This window comes from Notechis scutatus, chromosome 1 (genome assembly GCF_049901735.1).
Source record: "Notechis scutatus isolate UNSWTSFEM ecotype Mainland chromosome 1, rNotScu1.2, whole genome shotgun sequence".
NCBI classification, from domain to species: Eukaryota; Metazoa; Chordata; class Lepidosauria; order Squamata; family Elapidae; genus Notechis; species Notechis scutatus.
The window spans coordinates 303295537-303315974 of record NC_142009.1 but is presented as its reverse complement, the minus strand read 5'-3'; the positions used below and the strand labels follow the sequence as shown (position 1 = coordinate 303315974).

At 37.2% G+C, this 20438-nt stretch overlaps 1 protein-coding gene across 4 annotated transcripts in view; it reads right to left on the bottom strand.

Moving 5' to 3' along the window:
• Positions 1 to 17357: 17357 nt before the first annotated feature.
• The window catches only part of VRK1 (VRK serine/threonine kinase 1), a 32219-nt gene continuing 29138 nt past the window's right edge, over positions 17358 to 20438 (bottom strand). For all 4 annotated transcript variants that reach the window (XM_026679390.2, XM_087952141.1, XM_087952143.1 and 1 more), the window contains one exon: positions 17358 to 17750. In XM_026679390.2, coding sequence (XP_026535175.1) covers positions 17650 to 17750 — 101 coding nt within the window. In that variant the 3' untranslated portion in view covers positions 17358 to 17649. The remainder of the gene's footprint in view (positions 17751 to 20438) is intronic.

The following is a 20438-nucleotide window of genomic DNA, read 5'->3' as shown; positions in this document are numbered from 1 at the left end:
CTAATCAAGGAGAGAAGCAACCCAGAACTAAGGAGAAATTGCCTGACAGTTAGAATAATTAATCAGTGAAACAGCATGCCTTCAGAAGTTGTGAATGCTCCAACACTGGAAGTTTTAAAGAAGAGATTGGGCAACCATTTGTTTGAAATGGTATAGGGTTTCCTGCTTGAGCAGGTAGTTGGACTAGAAGACCTCCAAGGTCCCTTCCAACTCTGCTATTCTGTTCCATTCTATTCTATTCTATTCTATTCTATTCTATTCTATTCTATTCTATTCTATTCTATTCTATTCTATTCTATTCTATTCTATTCTATGAGTTAGGGGGAAATGCTATTCCAAAGGGCAGGCCTCAGGACAGAAATGGTTGCTTCTGGATCCCACAAGTTGGTGCTGCTTAAGAAATGGGATTTATGGCATACCAACCAAAGCAAAAATTGGAGAGAGGCAGTTCCTCAAATATCCAGGCCCAATGCCAGGTGGGGCTTTGAAGGTGTGACTAGCATTGTGAATTGTACTCTGAAGTTGTTTGGTAACTAGCAGAACTCACATAGCAAAGATGTTACATGGGCATACATACCTATTACTGAGCAGACTGCTACATTTGGAACCAGCTGTGGCTTCTGAGTGGTTTACAAAGGCAGCTGCTGGTAGAGGGCATTGCAATAGTCCACATGTAAGTGCTCTTGGAATGGGTGATGGTGACAAAAGCCTTCCAATTTGGGAGAAGAAATTCTTGCTTGCAATAATATCAGTAACTTGCTCCTCAGTCTAAGCTGCAATGATGGAAGAAGCAAAGAACTAAAAAAAAAAAAACCTTTTTCTCTGGTCATGATCTAATTTAAGTTTCCCTATGCTGGATTATTTTTTTCCAAATGAGTCATGCAAAGAGTTAGTGACATTTGGAGAAAATTAAAATTACAAGCTGGACAGCATTATGCACTCCTAACATGCCAAGGACATCTGCAAAATACTTTTGAAAAATGTGTTGTGTTACATTTTTGGGGGGTTGTATTTCTAGTTGATGTTCAGTGTGCTACTCAGAGTCACTTTGTTTGAGTTGGACAGCAATATAAATGCTGCAAATAAAGGAACTAACCAACTTCTCTTATCCTCTGTTATCTCTGGCTGGGGATCTTGGAAGCCGCTAGAAGAACGATTTTTCATGGCTCTGCTGCTTTCATAGGAGCAACACTAAAAGAACATTGTAGAATTGGGAAAAGTCTCAGTCAACCTGGAAGAATAGACTGACAAGAAAGGACTACAGTAAAGAAATCAAGGAACAATGAACAGAACAAAGGAAAGCTGATAATAGTATAATGAGAATTAAACGTATTAGTCAAAAACATGAAGCACTAGAATTTATTCTGCATTGCTTCTTCCTTTAAGAGCCATGGTGGCACAGTACTTAGAATGCACTACTGCTGGCTAACTCACTGCTCACTCTAGGAGTTCAATTCAGAATGGCTCAAAGTTGACTCATTCTTTCAAGGTTGGTAAAATGAGGACTCAGATTGTCGGAGGCAATATGCTGACTCTGTAAACCGCTTAAAGAGGGCTGCAAAAGATTATGCAATGGTATTCCTTGTAAAACACATTTTAGGCTTTGATATCCTTGTGATATGATAGATATGGTTCATTGCACAGAAAGTCAGATCTGGATTTGGCATTTTTATCCACCCATCAAATCCTTCCCAAGGACCTGGGATAGGCATCTATTGATCTTTGATACTGTTAAAGCTATCAATGCAGGATACAAGCTGTTCCAAATAAAGCTGCCTTTTGCAATTGATTGATGGTGATTTTGTCAATGCCAACAACTTGGCGAGAAAACAAAACAGGCTATGTAGCTAACTTTAAAAACCACTACAAAACCTTATGCTGACAGATAAAGGCCGAATGTACCAATCACCATTGCAAACAGAAGGAAGAGCTGTTAAACTCAAACTCCTCCCAAGCCTTCTATAATTTTGTAAATGCCAAACGTAAAGACTCAAAAATTATCCCACCCCTAAAAGGGCCTAATGGGGAAGACTGTAATGATGAAGTTGTTTGTTGAGGTAATTCCCTGTTAGGAGAAGGAGTGCATACAAGGAGATGTAGTGAGATAAGTGTTTGAATAATACACACACAGCACACAGATACACTGTACAGTAAATATAGGTTTTTACTTCCAGAAACTTTTAAGCAAAGTTCAAAATAAGCAGTCCAAAGTCATTCACAGGTAAAATCAGTCAGTTTTCAGTCCAGGGATAATCCAATAACAAAGTCCAGTGCCAAAAACAGTTCAGTAACAGACTTACATCAAATCCAGGAATATCAGTCAATTTAGGAAAAAATGGAGGAACGACAAAACTCTCCAACAGAAGGAAAAGGAGACTCACTCACACTCTCTTCTGAGACTAAGACTAAACAACCCAGGTTTCTGGCTCCATCTTATGGCCATTTGAGAAACCACACCTAATTACAATTTTGCATTTTCTTAAAGATACAGTTTTAAAATGTCTATCCTGGTTTATATATTTCCAACCCAAATACCTGTTAAGTGACTTATATTCCTAACACTGTTAAGCCAACCTCTTCAGTTCTTCAGTTCAGTCTTTGTCGACAGCAATGGCTGCTTTTCCCTATTTCCTAGTACCGCAATAAATTGTAACAATTTACTACATATTGATTTTACAGTAGAGAACATTGAAACGGCACTACGTAACCTAAAGCCATCTCTATCTATTGGCCCTGATGTGCCTACTTTTTGAAAAAGCTTTCCACTGCCCTAGCTGAACCTCTATGCACAATCTTTGAGGTATCTTTCAGAACCAGCTCCTTGCCCGATGTATGGTCATTAGCCACGGTCATACCTATTTTTAAAAAGGGTAACCCTAGTCTAGTAGAAAATTACAGACCAATCTCACTGTTGCGTTACCTGTAAAGTCATGGAATCAATTATAAACCAATCCATCACCTCCACTTAGAAACAAACAACCTGCTTTTTAACAAACAGTTTGGTTTCAGGAAAAAATTGTCCTGTAATCTGCAACTCCTACACTGCAGAAACATTTGGACTACGGTAAAGCAATAGACACAATTTACATCGACGTCTGCAAAGCCTTTGATTCAGTGATGCATGACAAACTACTGTTGAAACTAAGTTCTTACAGCATCTCCGGATCCCTGCACAAATGGATAGCTGCATTCCTGTCAAAGTCAAACAGGCAACAAATAGTTAAAATAGGGAGGGCCCTATCAAATCCAGCACCAGTTAACAGCGGTGTTGCCAAAGGCAGTGTTTTAGGATCCACACTTTTTCTGCTTTACATCAATAACCTATGCGATCATATTAAAAGCAGCTGCATCCTCTTCACCAATGGTGTAAAATTATTTAACACCATTGACAATGCTGCTGCCCTACAAAGCAACCTTGACTATGTGTCAAAATGGTTGTGTAATTGGCAACTCCAAATTTCAACTAATAAATGCTCTGTCCTACACATTGGCAATAAAAATCAGAACACCAAATACAAGTTGGACAGAAACGATTTCATAGATGACCCTTACTCTGTCAAGGACTTAGGAGTACTCATCTCAGAAGATCTAAGCCCCAGAGCTCACTGTAACAGCATTGCTAAAAAGGCATTAAGAACTGTTAACCTTATTTTGCAAAGCTTTTTCTCCAGTAACATTGAATTGCTAACTAGGGCATACAAAACCTTTGCCAGACCAATTCTTGAATATAGCTCATCCACCAGGAACCCACACTGTATATTGGACATTAACACAATTGAGCGGGTTCAGAGGTATTTCTCAAGAAGAGTACTTCACTCCACTACTCACAATAGAATTCCCTATGCCTCCAGGCTTGAAATCTGGGGCTTGGACAATCTGGAACTGAGCCGCCTGCAGTCCAATCTAGGCATAGTACACAAAATTGTCTGCTACAATGTCTTGCCTGTGAACGACTTCTTCAGCTTCAACCACAATAACAAAAAAACAGGCAAAAAATCGATACAAACTCAAGGTAAACCACTACAAACTCAATTGCAAAAAATATGACTTCAGCAGTAGAGTGGTCAATGCCTGGAATGCCCTACCCAACTCCGTTGTTACAGCCTCAAACCCTCACAGCTTCAATTCCAAACTGTCTACCATGGACCTCACCCCATTCTTAAGAGATCCTTAAAAGGGGCGTGCATAAATATACTAGCATGCCTACCGTCCCTGTATTACTGTCCCCATTTATCTGTATTTACTTCCTTTGTTATGTTTACGTTCATACCTATACGTGTTATCTTGTACATGTTTGACAAACAAATAAAATAAATAAAATAACATTCAGTTGGTGCTCCAGTTGTTTTGGGATTGTACCAGCATGCCTATTGCTATAGATTCTACCTTTGCTTTCTTTTGACAGAATTGTTTTATTTCTATTTGCAGATCTTATTATTGTTGAAAAAAGCCCTTTCAAATTCAGTTAAATATTCTAGTGCAGGAAAAAAGACCACTTTTGTTAATGAGATTGACAATGTCAAGATAGACCCACATTTGGTGTTAAGAGGGTAAATTTTCATCCATCCAATCATGGGATTTTCCCTTCCAATCCACTGAAGTTCACACAAGCTCATATAATTGTACTAAATTTTTCTACTCATATAAAAAAAAACCTTCCAAAATAATTGATTTTTCTATCAGATGATTTTTTTTTTCTGATGGGAATACATTATTGAATAGAATAGAATAGAATAGAATAGAATAGAATAGAATAGAATAGAATAGAATAGAATAGAATAGAATACCTTTATTGTCATTGCATTCTACAAATACAATGAAATTTGAAAGCTACTCCAGCACAGTGTCCCAAACACCACATCACAATCACACTACAGAGTATTTAATAATAATAATAATAATAATAATAATAATAATAATAATAATAATAATAATAATAATAATAATAATAGTACCTAGTCTAAAACCTATCTAAAACATATAGTAAGTTAGATAGTTTTAAAATGCCACTATATACATAGGACTAAATCATATATGCATTGTTTGATTCAAGACAATTATTGCCTTGGAAAAGAAACTGTTTCTCAGTCTATTAGTCCTCATTTTAAGACACCTATAGTGTCTCCCTGATGGTAACAGTTCGAAATATGAACAGGATGAGAATGGTCTGTGGAGATTTTTAGTGCTCTAGAGAGGAGTCTGGTCTTTGCAATCTCTTCCAAAGAAGAAAGAGAGCAACCGATGATTTTTTGTGCTGTGTTTATAACTCTCTGGAGCATCTTCTTATCCACTACAATGAATCAAATACATTGTACTAAAGCAAAAGGAATATTTTTGGCTAAAGGCTTACAGTACAATGTATATGATTTGTTTACAATCACACCAGTATATGAAGACAAAAAGTGATACAAATGTAAGCATTAGGATCAAAAGCGTTCTTTTTTGGAGGATTTCATCAAAATGTTTTACTTATTTTCAGATTCAGGAGCTCCAAATCGAAAAGTTAACAAATAAACCCAGTGAAATGTCCTTTTCAACCTGCTATACTAAAGATGACTAGAGGATATTCAGCATATAGAATGCCTCTTTTGACAGATGAATGGAGCTTCTTGTTACCTTTAAACTTGAACTTCCATTTGACCTAAATCAGGATTAAGTGGTACTAGTTTACCATCTGTCATTGGTCAGCCCAGTGAAGGACTTTAAAGAGTACATTTTATAGCAAAAAAGCTTGGCCTTGATGTAGAGGCTATATCCGCTCCTACTTGCATAAAAGTAAAAGTCTGTATTTAATTTCCTACCAACAGATGGAGGAGTAGGGCTTATTCCACTTTGTTGCTTCATCTGGATGTCTTAGGAGAAATAGAAAAGGGAAAGACAGTCCAACCATGCTCTTGTTGTGTCCAGTGAAAAGTCAAAGCAAAAGTGACTGGGGCATAGATTGGATCACAAAAAATTAATACATGTCAAGGAGCCCCAAATAAGGCTTAAAACATAATATTAACTCCTGGAATAATGGGAATAAATTCAGGTGCTGCCTCCATGAAGATGCCCTGGCTGAAAGTATTTTGATGTGATGTTGATTTTACATTGTTTTACATCTTTGAATTGGAAAAAGTTTTCCCATATTTATGTAACTGCTTCACAACATTTTCATCTTTGCCCCCTCTTTCTTCTACACTAACTGTATTTTCCAGACCACCACATTATTACACTGCTAAATTAAATTTAGGGTTACCAGATGTAATAATCAAAGTTTAGATGGCTTTCAAACTCACCAGGGGACAATATATTGATCTCTATTTAGAGCTTCAGTATTTATGTTTAGGTTAATTGTTTGAGGTTGGGTCTGGTTACTGTTAGAAAGATGGCTCTACTAGTCCTAACCTTAGTCTCCTCTCCTCTAAGTCATATCCATGCCAACAGTCTTTTGATTATTCAGAAGAAATATAAATTATCAAATATAGCAACTTCATGGAGCGCCTGTCTTGTTTTTATATTAACTACATACATAAAAACATAGCATATGAAAACCCAATATAAAAAAGGAGGAAAAACTGAAAGAAACAAAAATATACAAAATATATATTTAGAGACATCAATAAATTGAAGCCGTAATTCACTGCAATAGTTCATAATCAATTCTGAAAATGGACCTATATATTTGTTTTTGCATTTTGATGTGTAAGTCCATTTTGTTTGTCCAAAACTGAAAATATTGAATCCCAAAGTTGAGTTAATGCAGGTAATTGTTTTCTAATTTAATTTAAAAATGAAATTTAATATTAACTTTAATATTAACTGTAGCTTACATTTACAATGTAATTGTAATAAAATCAATTCTAAGATATTATTTCTTGCTGGAAAAAGATGTAATCTAAAAAAAAATCTATTGCATTTTTAACATGTCTTCTTTTTTAACCAGTTAAGTAAAACATGAAAGAAAAAAGAAAATAAAAACCGTACATATACCTACTTAATGTGGTGGAATATGAAATATATGACATATTTAATTTTAAATAGTTGTTACACAAAGTTATTTGTTTCTTTACAAAAATATTCTATCTGCCATTATTGTCTAAATTTGATTTAGACAATATTATTTTGTGGATTGAATGAATTTAAATTAAAAATTGTTTAATTTTTGTTACAGATGAATTCTAAATAATACAACAGTGTTATTTTTATCTGCTTATTATGAAACCTAATACTGAAAGCAGGGGAAAAAATACTAATTAAATGTGAAAAATAATCCATTGTAGTTAAATAAAGATTTTATCTGTGACTTTTGTATTCCATTTATTAACAAGATACAAAAAGCACTGTTACTTTTCTCTTCTCTTCTTTTCTTAACAAAGCTGAGAAAAGCAGGTTGGAACAAGAAAGAAAACAAGATTCAGAATGTACTTTATGCCACCTGAAACACTGTAATCAGTCTCAATTTTTGAACCATAAATCTTAATAATTTCTACTTTTTCTGATTTTTTAGCATTTTGTCATTTCCACAGGCATTTATAAACTGAAGCAAGCTATGCATTTTACCTGTCAATGTAGCATTTGATTTGTTGTAAGCATTTCCAAATACAGGCTAATTTCTTTTATATGGTAACTTTTATGTCATTTAAAATAAAACTATTAGGAGAGGTTTCTTTTTCTGTCTTTCTGGAAAAGAAAAGAAGAAAAGCCCTCAGGAAATTTCTCTGCTCCTTCCTCCATTTGTAAACTGAACAGTTGGAAGAACTGTTTAAAAATACCCAGTCTCCAAGTTATCAGACTGATATGCAACTCCACCAGTTTTATAAAAGTAGCTCTAGAATCAAAAGTACTACTGCCTCCTGTCTGGTGGTTCATCAGAGAATATACAATCTGTTTCCAAGTCCCAACAATGCTTTTTCAAGAGGCAACTGGACTTTCTTTGTTTTTCCTTGAAGTCGTTTCACTTCTCACCCAAGAAGCTTCTTCAGCTCTGATCGGATGGTAGGGAATGGGAGAATCCACCATCCAGTCAGAGCTGAAGAAGCTTCTTGGATGAGAAGTGAAACTTTTTCAAAGAAAAAACAGAAAGTTCAGTTGCCTCTTCAAAGAGCACCTTCGGGACAATCGTGACCTGGATGACTGAGAATCTCCATAGACAATCTGTTCCTAAGGTTGGGACAACTGATAGCCCACCACTGCTTGGATGGACTACTGATAGCCCACCTGTAGGTTATTTTGTGAAACGTTAGCAGCAAGATTGTATATTTCAATCTACCTGTGATTTCCCCGCTCAAATCCCAAAATAGAAAGCAAACCCATGTTTTCATTCCCACCCTTGAAACCTCTCCATGAAATTATGAAAAATTGACCATATGAATAGCACGATTCTCATATTTTGGGTAGGAATGGAAGCAATTTTCCTCTCACAAGACATTCACATTTAACAAATCTGTGAAGTCCCACTGCAGTGATATCCCTGTAGCTCCAGCCCTTAGCAGCTTGCGCATCCCTGTCCCAAGGAATGTGGCCCAGAAGCCAAGGATGTTCCAATTTCAGCTGGGTAGGTGCTCTGGTAAATTCTATAGCAATTGTCTAGGTATAGGCTGCCTTTGAAGAATAGATCAAAAAGTTAAATTAATCCCAAATGCAACTGCCAGGTTACTAAATGAAACTAATTATAAGGTCTTTAAAGTATCTCATGGTATTTATAGCTCAAAACAGAACCCAAAAACAAACAACTGGTACAGATTAGGCAAAAAAAAAATCTCAGGTCTAGTACTATTGGTCATTGGAGAGCAATTTCTTGCACTAGCTAATTTTTTTTTAGGATAGTGCTACATCACTTGTGCTACTTATATACTACTAAAGCTTTTGTTGACGTGATCTTTAAATGTGAAACAGTGCATCATAGGGCAACAATTTTTAAACCAAGGTTTATCAAACGCACTAATTTAGGAAATATATACAAAATCTGGGACGCATGGCTTCCAAGGAAAACTGCTCAATGAAATTTGAGGCTGTTGTGTCTACTTCAATGCTACCGGCTGCTGCTGTTGTTCATTCTGAATATTCCATGACAGTTTCCCAGCCAGTCTTGCAATCTCTTGCTCTGTCCCCACCCAGCAGAAGCTATGGAAGGAAGGAAGGAAGGAAGGAAGGAAGGAAGGAAGGAAGGAAGGAAGGAAGGAAGGAAGGAAGGAAGGAAGGAAGGAAGGAAGGAAAATGGGGAAGCTGGCAGAAAGGCAAAAGTTACTTCTGTTCCCACTGCTTTCTGCCAACCCGTGGTCATTCTGCTTCTCTGTTTAGGCAAAGAAATATCTCTGAAATGATGACCCAACAGGGCACAGGTTGTTTAGTAGTTATCTAAAACTGTTATTGGCCTTGTTCCAAATTTCTTGAACCTTGCAGATTTCTATGATGTGCACCAGCATTTGCTTCTGCAACAAAACACAGCATGTTTTCATACAAAACAATATTTAAGATTAAGAAAAAAAATCACATAATAAAAGACAGGCCAATGACAACAAGGTCGACTTCATTATTCTCCTCTGCCATGAAAAGCAATGGAAAGGTAAAGATGGAACACTTTGCCTTGCATAGCAATTATTCGGTTTGATTACCTCCTGCCCAGCGGCACCGAATATACACTTGCAGAGGTTACATTCAACGTTGATAGATCTAGAAATGCAGGGTATTGCTGTTCCCTTTCCAGCTGCATCTAGTGGAAGCTATTTGCCAGCAATCTAATTTTTTCCCTGCAATTTGAAGAAATGTAGCATAATATTTATTTCTCAAAAAGAAAGAAAATGAAACGCAGCTCTTTTATTAGCATTATGAACAAAGCACTTTCCATTTGAAACCTAACTTGTATAAACAACTAGAGACCATTGTGCCTTTTCCTGCTATTATGCTCAATATTGTTCGTTAATAGTTTATATTCTTTGTAATACATTGAGTTATCTTGTCGATATTTTTATTTTATTTTTGCCCAAACAAATGAACTTACCAAACCACGGTCATATTGAAGAATAAACCAAATGGCTGAAAGTATAGAAATTTAACAACGTATTTTTCTGTCCAAAGAATATCATAGTGTGGCAATTTCTGTTTCCATTTAAACATGAATTTATACTTTATAATGTATGGGTATGTATACACACACACATACACACACATTTATCATGAATAGTTCTTTCTTTGGTTCCTATTTGAAGTAAATAAGTATTCCCAATGCCCCCTCACACACTTTTTCTACTATGAAGGGAATATTAAAAATTGGTTCTTTGAATTGCAAGGTGGCACTTCAAAATTTCTGTAGCGATATTTCCCAGCATGCAATTTTTCAGACTTTTCAGAACACCTGAGGCAGTTTTTATACCCAAAATATCCCAAGTTAGATTAATCTGCACCCCAAAAGCACCAGAATGGGGTTGGAATAAATGTGGTTTTTAGTGTGCAAGCTTTTGCACACTGAGCTGAGAGTAATTCCTATTTAATTCAGTAGGACTTATTTCCCATAGAACATGCCTAGAATTAAGCTGTAAAGTCTTGCAAAACCAAAACCAACCATGCAACCAATCAATCCCAGATCATTTATAGAAATGTGTAGGATTCATGGAAAACCTCTCCCTTCACCATAATTTTCTTTATGAAAATCATAAGCATAAATCTGAAAATCAGAAGCTTAAATCGGAAAATCCTAACTTGATCGAGGTATCGGAAAATGGTTTAAAAGAAAAACTCCTTGCAGACATCTCTAAAAAGGTTTGTTACTGTTCAATCACTAAGCTATGTCCAACTCTTTGTGAATCCATGGATGCCATTTCCAGCCCCCTGTCCTCCACTGTCTCCCAGAGTTTGCTTAAATTCATGTTCACTGCATCACTGACACTATCTAACAAGTGGTGGGATTCAATTTTTTTTACTACTGGTTCTGTGGGCGTGGCAGGGGAAGGATACTGTAAAATCTCCAGTCAGAGGTGGTATTTGTCGGTTCTGTGAACTACTCAAAATTCATTTATTTTATTTATTTATTTTGTCAAGCAATTATAAAACAGGTATAAGTATAAACATAGTTATGGATACATGAAATGGATACATATAAGAAAAATAAAAGAAATAAAAATTAAAAAGAAACAATAGGACAGGGATGGTAGGCATGTTGGTGCGCTTATGCATGCCCCCTACAGACCTCTTAGGAAAGGGGTGAGGTCAATAGTAGACAATCTAAGGTTAAAGTTTCTGAGGTTTGGGGAAGAAACCACAGAGTCACGTAGAGTATTCCAGACATTTACCACTCTGTTACTGAAGTCATATTTCCTGCAATCAAGTTTGGTTCAGTTTACCTTAAGTTTGTATCTATTGTGTGCTCTTGTATTGTTATGGTTGAAGCTGAAGTATTCTTTGACAGGTAGGACATTGCAATATATAATTTTATATACTATACTTAGATTGGACCGAAGGCGGTGTAGTTCTAGTTTTCTAGGTCTAGAATTTCACGTCTGGTGGCATAAGGTATTCTGCAATGAGTAGAAGAGTGGAGAACTCTTCTTGTGAAATATTTCTGGACTTTCTCGACTGTGTTAATATCAGATACGTAATGTGGGTTCCAGACTGATGATCTGTATTCAAGTATTGGTCTAGCAAATGTTTTGTATGCTCTCATTAGTAGTGTGATATTACCAGAGAAAAAGCTACGTAGGATTAAGTTAACAACTCTTAATGCCTTTTTGGCTATGTAGTTACAGTGGGCTCTAGCACTTAGATCATTAGAGATGAGTAATCCAAGGTCCTTGACAGAGTTTGGATCATCAACAAGGTCTTGACTATTCAGCTTGTATTTTATTTTCTGATATATATTTTTTACCAATATGTAAGACAGAGCATTTATTTGTTGAGATTTGAAGTTGCCATTTGTTTGACCATTCTGATACATAGTCGAGGTCTTTTGAAGGATAGCAGTATTGTCTGTGGTGTTGAATAGCTTTACATCATCAGCGAAGAGAACTTAGTTGCTCTTAATATGATCACAGAGATCATTTATGTAGAGTATGAAAAGAGTTGGTCCTAGAACACTGCCTTAGGGGACCCCACTGTTGACAGGTACAGAATTTGATAGGACGCTCCCAATTTTGACCATTTGTTGTCTGTTTGACAGGAATGCTTCTATCCATTATTATTATTATTATTATTATTATTATTATTATTATTATTATTATTATTATTATTATTATTATTAATTTCCGCTACCGGTTCTCCAGAACTGGTTAGAACCTGCTGAATACCACCTCTGTATCTAACTATCTCATCCTCTGCCATCTCTTTTTCCTTTTGCCTTCAATCTTTCCGAACTCTAAAGAGGTGGTTGATTCCAAACCTGAAAGAGAGAGAGCCCAAAGAAGGGTATGGATCATCCCTTCCACTCCAGTTGATCCAAGATCTCAGTGTCTAATAACATTTGTCAGCATATAGAGCTATATGTTTAAGTTGCTAGTTGTTTCTCATTGTCCATCTGGCCAATGCTATTGGAAGTTTTAATTCATTATTAAAAAGCTATGAGATTCTCATCTTTACATAAGATACCCAATGAAGAATAACTAATTATCTTCTTTCAGTTTACCCAATCTCTAACCTTTGATTCAACTGCTTCCTATCATGCAAGGGTGAACATATTGTCCTACAGATATTTAAGATGATCCATCTGCCAGTAGTTGTTAGTTAGCCAGTATAGCTGTTAGTGATTGGAAATTGTAAAACTTGTATTTCCAATTATCTGGAGGGCGCCAGATTTTAAAATGGTGGTTTGGGACAACTATTTCAGATTTGCAATTCCTATACTTCTTTTTTGTACAGTCCTCTCATATATCATGTATGAACTCTAGCGGAAATTTTAATTCAAATGAGAAGTCCCTGGAGTTTTCAGATGCATCTATTGGCAGTTCAGGGAATTACTCCTATCAGTATATCACACTTGAAGCCAATTGCACAGTTTAAAGCTTGATTGCAGAATTTAAAGCTATCAGGAATAGACATTCCCAAATGATTCCTGGCACTTCACAATCGGTGGCACAAGGAGCAACAAAGCAATATGCTAATGTCAGGCCAGAATACGGTCTATTTCAAATGGTGTTCATCTTAACCACCAGCAGCAGGCAAGCAATGCGATGGAAATTTAGTTAATTGCAGCTTTGTCATTTGCTGGTCTTCTCTTAGTCTGCAATGATTTTATTTCAGCTGTTGTTGACTAATGTGACCTACTTTACAAAGTGCGTTTTTACTGGTGCAATTTCAAAGTGATGGGAACATGTGATATAATTTGGCCACGTGCAAAAAACGTGATTTCCAACATTCCAGGAATTAAACAGAATCACACATTAATAGAAAACAGGCCTATTAAATTATAAGAGTTGATAGGAAGCATCATCATAAAGTCATTACAAATGTAAAGAAAAAATGTGCATACAGACCATTTTCCCAGAGTTGCTGCACTTGTACTAGCTAACACAACTGAATTAGTAATTCTTTCTTAATGAGTCTTTTGTAATGAACCATCATTTAGAAATATTTCATATATTTTTGGTCCTTTACATATTGCTTGACTTTGCTCTGCTGGCTTGGAGTAATTGGACTTGACATTCAGAGAGCTAAAGGGTCCACTTCCACTTCTTTTAAAAGAATTGAGTTTCAGCACAGCAGTCAAAGAAGTGAGATCCATGTGTGGAACAACTTTATATATAGTTCAGCTTTATTTCCCACTGAACTAAATCCAAACAGAAAGGTCATGGCAAGGAAGTATATGTGTGTGACTAAAGCCTTCAATTAGAAGTGGTATTCACTACCCACATGTTGACATTATATGTTTCCCTTCTCACCTTAAAATAGCAAGACAATTTATAAACTAACCACTGCAAGATTACAATTCCATCAGATGGCACTTTGGTTGTTTTTGCTAATGATTTAATTTACATAGATAAACTAGACCACCAAACTCATACTTTCAAATCCCGAGGACCACTAATACGATTTTTTTTTTAAATCTAATATATTTAATATAATTTTTTATGTTAAATACACACACACACACACACACACACACACACACTTATTTAATTATAACAAAAATGTAAATGCTTAATGATAACAAAATAAAACTTCAGGGCTGGCACCTTCCAAAGAGACAGAAGAGCGGGCGGGGTGTGTGTGTGTGTGTGTGTCTGAGCTGAGGGGCCTGGGGCCACTGCCGCTGGGAGAAGCAGAGGCAGAAAGGGGGCTTTGCTCTCCTTGGGGGGCAGCGCCCCTTGGCTGCCACTCCAGGGGCTTCTCAGCAGGCATGTGCCTGCAGAAGGACTGCCACTCTTGGTGATTAATTGGGGGAGGGGAGTGGGACAAAGTGGGAGCTCCTTTCAGATCCCGGGTGGAGGATTGAGAGGCTCAGATCTGCAGCTGAGGAAAAGTGTCACCTGGAGACAGGCAAGGAAAGGTGTCCCTGGGGGCACTTCGCTGCCAAACCCAGGCACAGCCAGTGATTATTTGGGGTGGGGGGTGGGGGAGAGAAAGCATCTCTCGCATTACCAGGGGAGGAAAGGAGACGAAACAAAGCTCACTCTTTCACTGAGACCTACAAAACGCCAATCTACCGTGTTCCAGGAGTTTTTCGAAATCATTCAATGCTCCCACTTGCAGTTCCCATGCCTCCTGGCTCAGATCCCTGAGATGCACGCTCCCACACATGGCTGGTGGTGGCAACAACAGTCCCCTCCCCCCAGTGCCCGCTGTCAGCTCTCCCCATTAGTTTTCTAGCTTTGAATTGCTCCCGGCTCTCTCTCTTCCCCCCCGTGCAGGCAGGAAAGGAAAGGGAGATGGAGCCGTGCACAGCTCTCTCCCCTTTTCCAGCCCTTGCTGCCTCTTCCAACATCGAAGCCTCAGAAATGCAGGCAAAGCCGCCACAGCGGTAGCACCCTCAGTTGCTTGCTTTTCAACTACTGTCTTCTCCTCCTCCAGCACCACCTCCTTCTCTGGGTAGGGCGATTCTTCACTAACCGAGCATTCTAAGGCAACTCAGGACGCTACCACTGCGTTTCCGAGGCTTCGATGTTGGGAGAGGAAGCAAGGGCTGGAAAGGGGGAGAACTGTGCATGGCTCCGTCTTCTTTTCTTTTCCTGCCTGCACGTGGGGGGAGGGGGGGGAGGAAAGAGTGAGAGCTGGGAGCAATTCAAAGCTAGACAACTAATGGGGAAGAGCTGATAGCAGGTGCTGGGGGAGGGCACTGCTGTTGCCGCTGCCAGGTGTAGGAGCTGGTTGGCTGTGCATCTCAGGGACCTGACTCCGGGGTCCCTTGGAGAACCGCAAGAACTGTGTGGCCCAGATTAATTGCTTTTAGGGGCCATTTCTTCTGCGGCCCACCAAAGTTTTTCCACGGTTCACCAGTGGGCCACGGCCCACCAGTTGGCGACCGTTGAACTAGAGGAAATACTTTGGTTTTAGCTAGGATCACATGTACTTATTGGGTTTCCTAAACTAACATGCAATTTTATATTCAGTCGCTTTTTTCAAATGAACATAGATAAAATTGCAGCCCTGGTTTGGTAATTCCTCGAACATTCTCAAAGTAACATGGAACATGATCTTTTTAAAAACACCACTGAAGGCTACCATTGCTAGTGTTGCAAACATAACTGCTAACTACTATGTATTGGCTTTTTGCTTTAATAGCCTTTTAACCAACTTTCTTAATGGACTGAATACAATTTAGATATAGAACTTGGCTAAAACGTAGCTTCAATTGGCTATTAAAATTTAAGAGCCAACTTAGCTAATTACAAAAAATAAGAGGAAGAGTGAGCGAGCTCTGGTGATAATGCTAAGCAGAGTAAGTAATAGCAAATGACAGTCTGTCTAGTCTTATTCTCAAGAGGAGATAAAACTTTTAACTGAGAAGTCAACCACACAATACACAACCTTCTCCCTCACCACCCACCCTCCACCAGTTCTAATTGTATTAATGGTGTTATGGCATGTCAAACCTGACAGCTCATTCCAACTTGAATTTTAGCGTATCAAAATAGCAAACTGAATATGAATTTATAAATACACTTAATTGTATATGTGTAGTCTGTATATATGCAAAATTACTGTTCGTATGAGTATATAGCTGTATTTATCTGTTTTAATAATAGTTAAGACTCAATACAAATAAAGAAAATACAATTATAAAGCAGGCAGGTTTGCACATGGTTAAAATAAAATAAATTAAACTATGCTTACAATTAAATTGGATTCTCTTCTGCAGATATTTTAAATTAGAAGGTAGGAAAGTAAACAAGGATCTGCTGAATGTTTACCACTAAAAGAACTGTTGAACGATTCATTATCAATACTCTCATTACACCATCAGCTGAAGAGCAAACTAGCTCTCCTGTGAAAAGGTCTCATGTATGGTGACCACTATGAAAAGGGACAAGGGGGAAAAATCCCAAGTATGTGGCGTTGTCTTTAATATTCCCTGACTCAAGTGTCTCCCTGCTGTGCCTGTAAATGTCAGTCCGGTTTTTTCATGGCTGCGTGCACAGATTAGAAACAGCAGGAGAGCTTGGGAATATGACTACAATACCGGTAAGGACTCTCGTCTTCATGGCAGTGCTCAAGTAATTCTTGGAATGCAGGACCCTGCTGTTTTCTAATATTTACACACAACTGGAGTCATCAAGAGCAGTAAATGCAGGCTATAAGGGAAGCTTACTTTCTTTGTGTAAGGGACTTTGCATTCAAATCAGGACTCCCAAGAGCTGCCACCCCCTTTCCACCCCGCCCTCAAAAACACAGGTTATTGCAATATTTTTAACATTGTCAAATGCTTTTCCATTCTCTCGTTGCTTTTTAAAGCATCAGAGCTCCCAGGAAACATATGTGTTTGTTCTTGAAGCTGCTCTACTGATAGACAAACTTCCTGGTCTTTATCTTCAAAATCACATTTCCTGCCTGGATCTAGCTTCTATCCCAACATTCCCTTTCTGATAATTTCCATTTATCCAGTTGTAATATATTTTCCCATCCAGTGGTCTTCTGTTCCTTGAAACGATTTAGAGATTTGTCCCTTGTTAATCCATACGTTTAGAAGTACCTCTATTTCTCTCCTACCAACCCACTGCTCAAATCTCACATTTTCAAGGAAGCATTGGGAAAACTGATGTCCTATTCCAATTAAACCAAAATATGTATCTTTGAACTATCAGTACATTCTTCCTGTTCCTCTGCCTCCATTTGATTTTTTTAACCTGGTTGTTCCTTTTTATTACTTTTTTAGACAATAAAATTGTAAGTATAGGTTTGAGCCAGACTGTGATTACACACACATGCACACATATGCAACCAAGAACTTATAATTAAATTTTTAATATTTATTTTACACAGACATTATTTCCTTTTTATTCAAGTTTATACAAAATAGCTGAATGCAAGAATGTGCAAAGAAATGCCAAAACACTGAAACTTTTGTAAAATCATACTAAACCGTACATTCTACATATAAGATTTAAAAACTTTTTCAAGCTAGCACTATAGATGTTTGTTTAAACAAATATACAAAAGATGAAAAAGCTAAATGGTACTGTAATAAGGTAAAATTAAAACAAAAGAAAAAAACCAATAACCCACTACTCAGTGCAAGTAGGAAACTCATTCTGGGCTTTTTAACTTCTGAACTCTCTTCCTTGGTTTCAAGTTTGTCTTGGGTTTGGGTGACATCTTCTGTAATTTGGGTTTGGTGGCTCCAATCTCTAGAGTTATTATGAATAAAGACAATTTCATTATTAAAAAGGCAGTTCATAGAAATTCTGAATTTAATCAAATACTTTTTTTTTTACTTACTAATACTTTACAATCCACATCAAATTCAGGATATTAATAACTCTAAAAATGATATACCTAGCTACACAAATTATATTTGATTGGAGCACAGGAGTTACTTCATTCCTTCTTGTACCAATTGGTTTATTCGTATCCAATCACATACATACCTTTGGGTTTTCTCCATAATTATTTTAAAATTTAAATAACACAAATGAAAAATTTGAAACTGGGCTTTACATGTCTTTGCCTAAAGACATTTTCTGAAACCATTACAAAATAAAATCGCCTAAGGGTATACACTTAAAAAAACTAAAACTGAATGCAAACATTTAGGGCATGTTACAATGCTATCCTCCTGAGTCACTCATGAGTGTAGAGTTCCAGCAAATGGCATCATCAATTAAAGAGGGCCAATTTCTTAATATTCCATATAATATGTCCCTCTGCCCATGTTCCCAGGAAATTATAGAAGATTTTACACAATATTTATTATACTGTACTATTTCTGCTTTCAGCATGCAGAAAATTTTTGGAGACCCTCTTGATAAAAAAAAAAAATCATTTTGACCCGAGTCACATCAAATTGAATATTTAATGAATTTAGACAAGGAGCTATCACTACCGAGGCCAGCAAGCTTTGCACAGGCTGCTGCTAACAGATATGGTTTTATTAAGTTTCCAATATTTCTCCATTTTATCTGCTATAATAAAGTTTTAATATTCTTAATGATTTTTGCACATTATGATGTATATTATTAAAGTATGGATACTTTCATGTAGGTTTTAACTTATTTGGCATGGCTGGTGATCAAAAATATAAATATATTGAATTGAATTGGATATTTGATTGGAACAAGGAACTGGCAACCCATCAAGAGTAAATATCTAGCCAACTTTCTCTGGCTCCAGCAAAATAAATTTCCTAAAGGAACAAAAAATGTCAAGGAAAAAATGATTTTGAAGACAGAAGCAATAGTGGAGTTGCTTAGTCTGACTTACATTGTTTATATTCAAGTTTTAAGTCTTACTCCAGCAACTGATGTGGAAAATGAAGTAAACAGCTGTGCTTTCAGTTTGATTGCTCAAATGGAAGCATAGGGAACATTTGTCTATAGCCACAACAACAAATGTGTGCTTCCCATGCATCCACATAAACTACCAGCCTTGAAATTGAGGGGAAGATACACTTACTGAAAAAGTATAATCCATCCTGAAGCAATATTGAAATACTTCAGTTTAGCTCTTTATCCTTAAATGAACTTTGCATCTAATCAAAAGTGTCCAGTTTTCCATGTTATTAGCATGAGCATAAATACAGAAAAACATACATTTTACTTGTAGTTTCTTAAATCTGATTTTAACATAATGCACTTCAATAACACTTGCATTACCTCAATATCTAAATTACTTTAATAATCACAAAAATTCACAGGCCTTTCATGATGCCTGTTACGAGTTTCACATGTAATTCCAGACCATAATCGGAGTTCTAAATTAGAATCCAATTCAAATAACATCTCTGTAGTTTCCGTATAACTTGTGACTAAAGCGTTGGACAGTTAATTATATGGGTTTTGGGATGTAATAATGCCTTAATAATATATTTCCCAAGATTGACTATTAAGGTCAATGAAAATGGGGTGCATCTAGAGCAAGGGTCTTCAAACTTGGCAAATTTAAGACTTGTGGACTTCAACTCTCAGAATTCCTGGGCTAACATGACAGGAGGAGGAATTCTAAGGAGTTGAAGTCCACAAGTCTTAAAGCTGTCAAGTTTGAAGACCCCTGATGTAGAATATAATAGATGCACTGATGGGGTGCATCTAGAGTGTGATAAATTTCTTATTACACTAGGAGAAATTTCCCTCTGTTGAAAGAAATGATGCTATAACTCCTAAAGAGAATTTGTATCGGAAAGTATTTTAGAATGATAATCTAACTACACAAATATGGTGGATCTGACTGCTAAACTGACTGACTGCGATCGGAGTAGAAGGTGCTTTTCTTCACTGGTTGCACTCATATGTATGATCAACTCTTGAGGATGGCTTTCAGGAGTTTCTACTTGGCCTCATGGCTGTTCAACTGTCAGATACCACAGGGATCCATTCCATCATCCTTGTTGTTCAACATTTTTATGCAACAACTCATTGAGTTCATTGGAGTCTGGGGTTAAGTGCCATCAGTATTTTAACATCCAGTCAAGTGAAACAATATAGGTGTTGAATATCCATTAGAACCTGCTGATTGCCAATAAATTGAAGATGTTCCTATGAATAAGACATTGTGAATTGACTAGGAGCAGGAATCTGCTCTCAGATTCTGAATAAGATTACTCTCCCTGGAAAAGCATGTATGCAGTTCTGCTATACTAGTGCAGAACACAGCTGGTACATTCTTCAGAAATTATATAATGCTGAACCTAAAATAACTACACTGCCTGCCTAATGAGAACCAATTTGATGTCGTGCAGAGGGTTCCCCAACCTCCAGACTGCGGAAGCAGCGGGCGATCACGTGCAGCTCCACTTGCGCAAGCGCTCACACACAAGCCTACCACTCACAGAGAACCATCACTTCTCTCCCCCCCCCCCATCCCCGCCAGAAAGGTTGGGG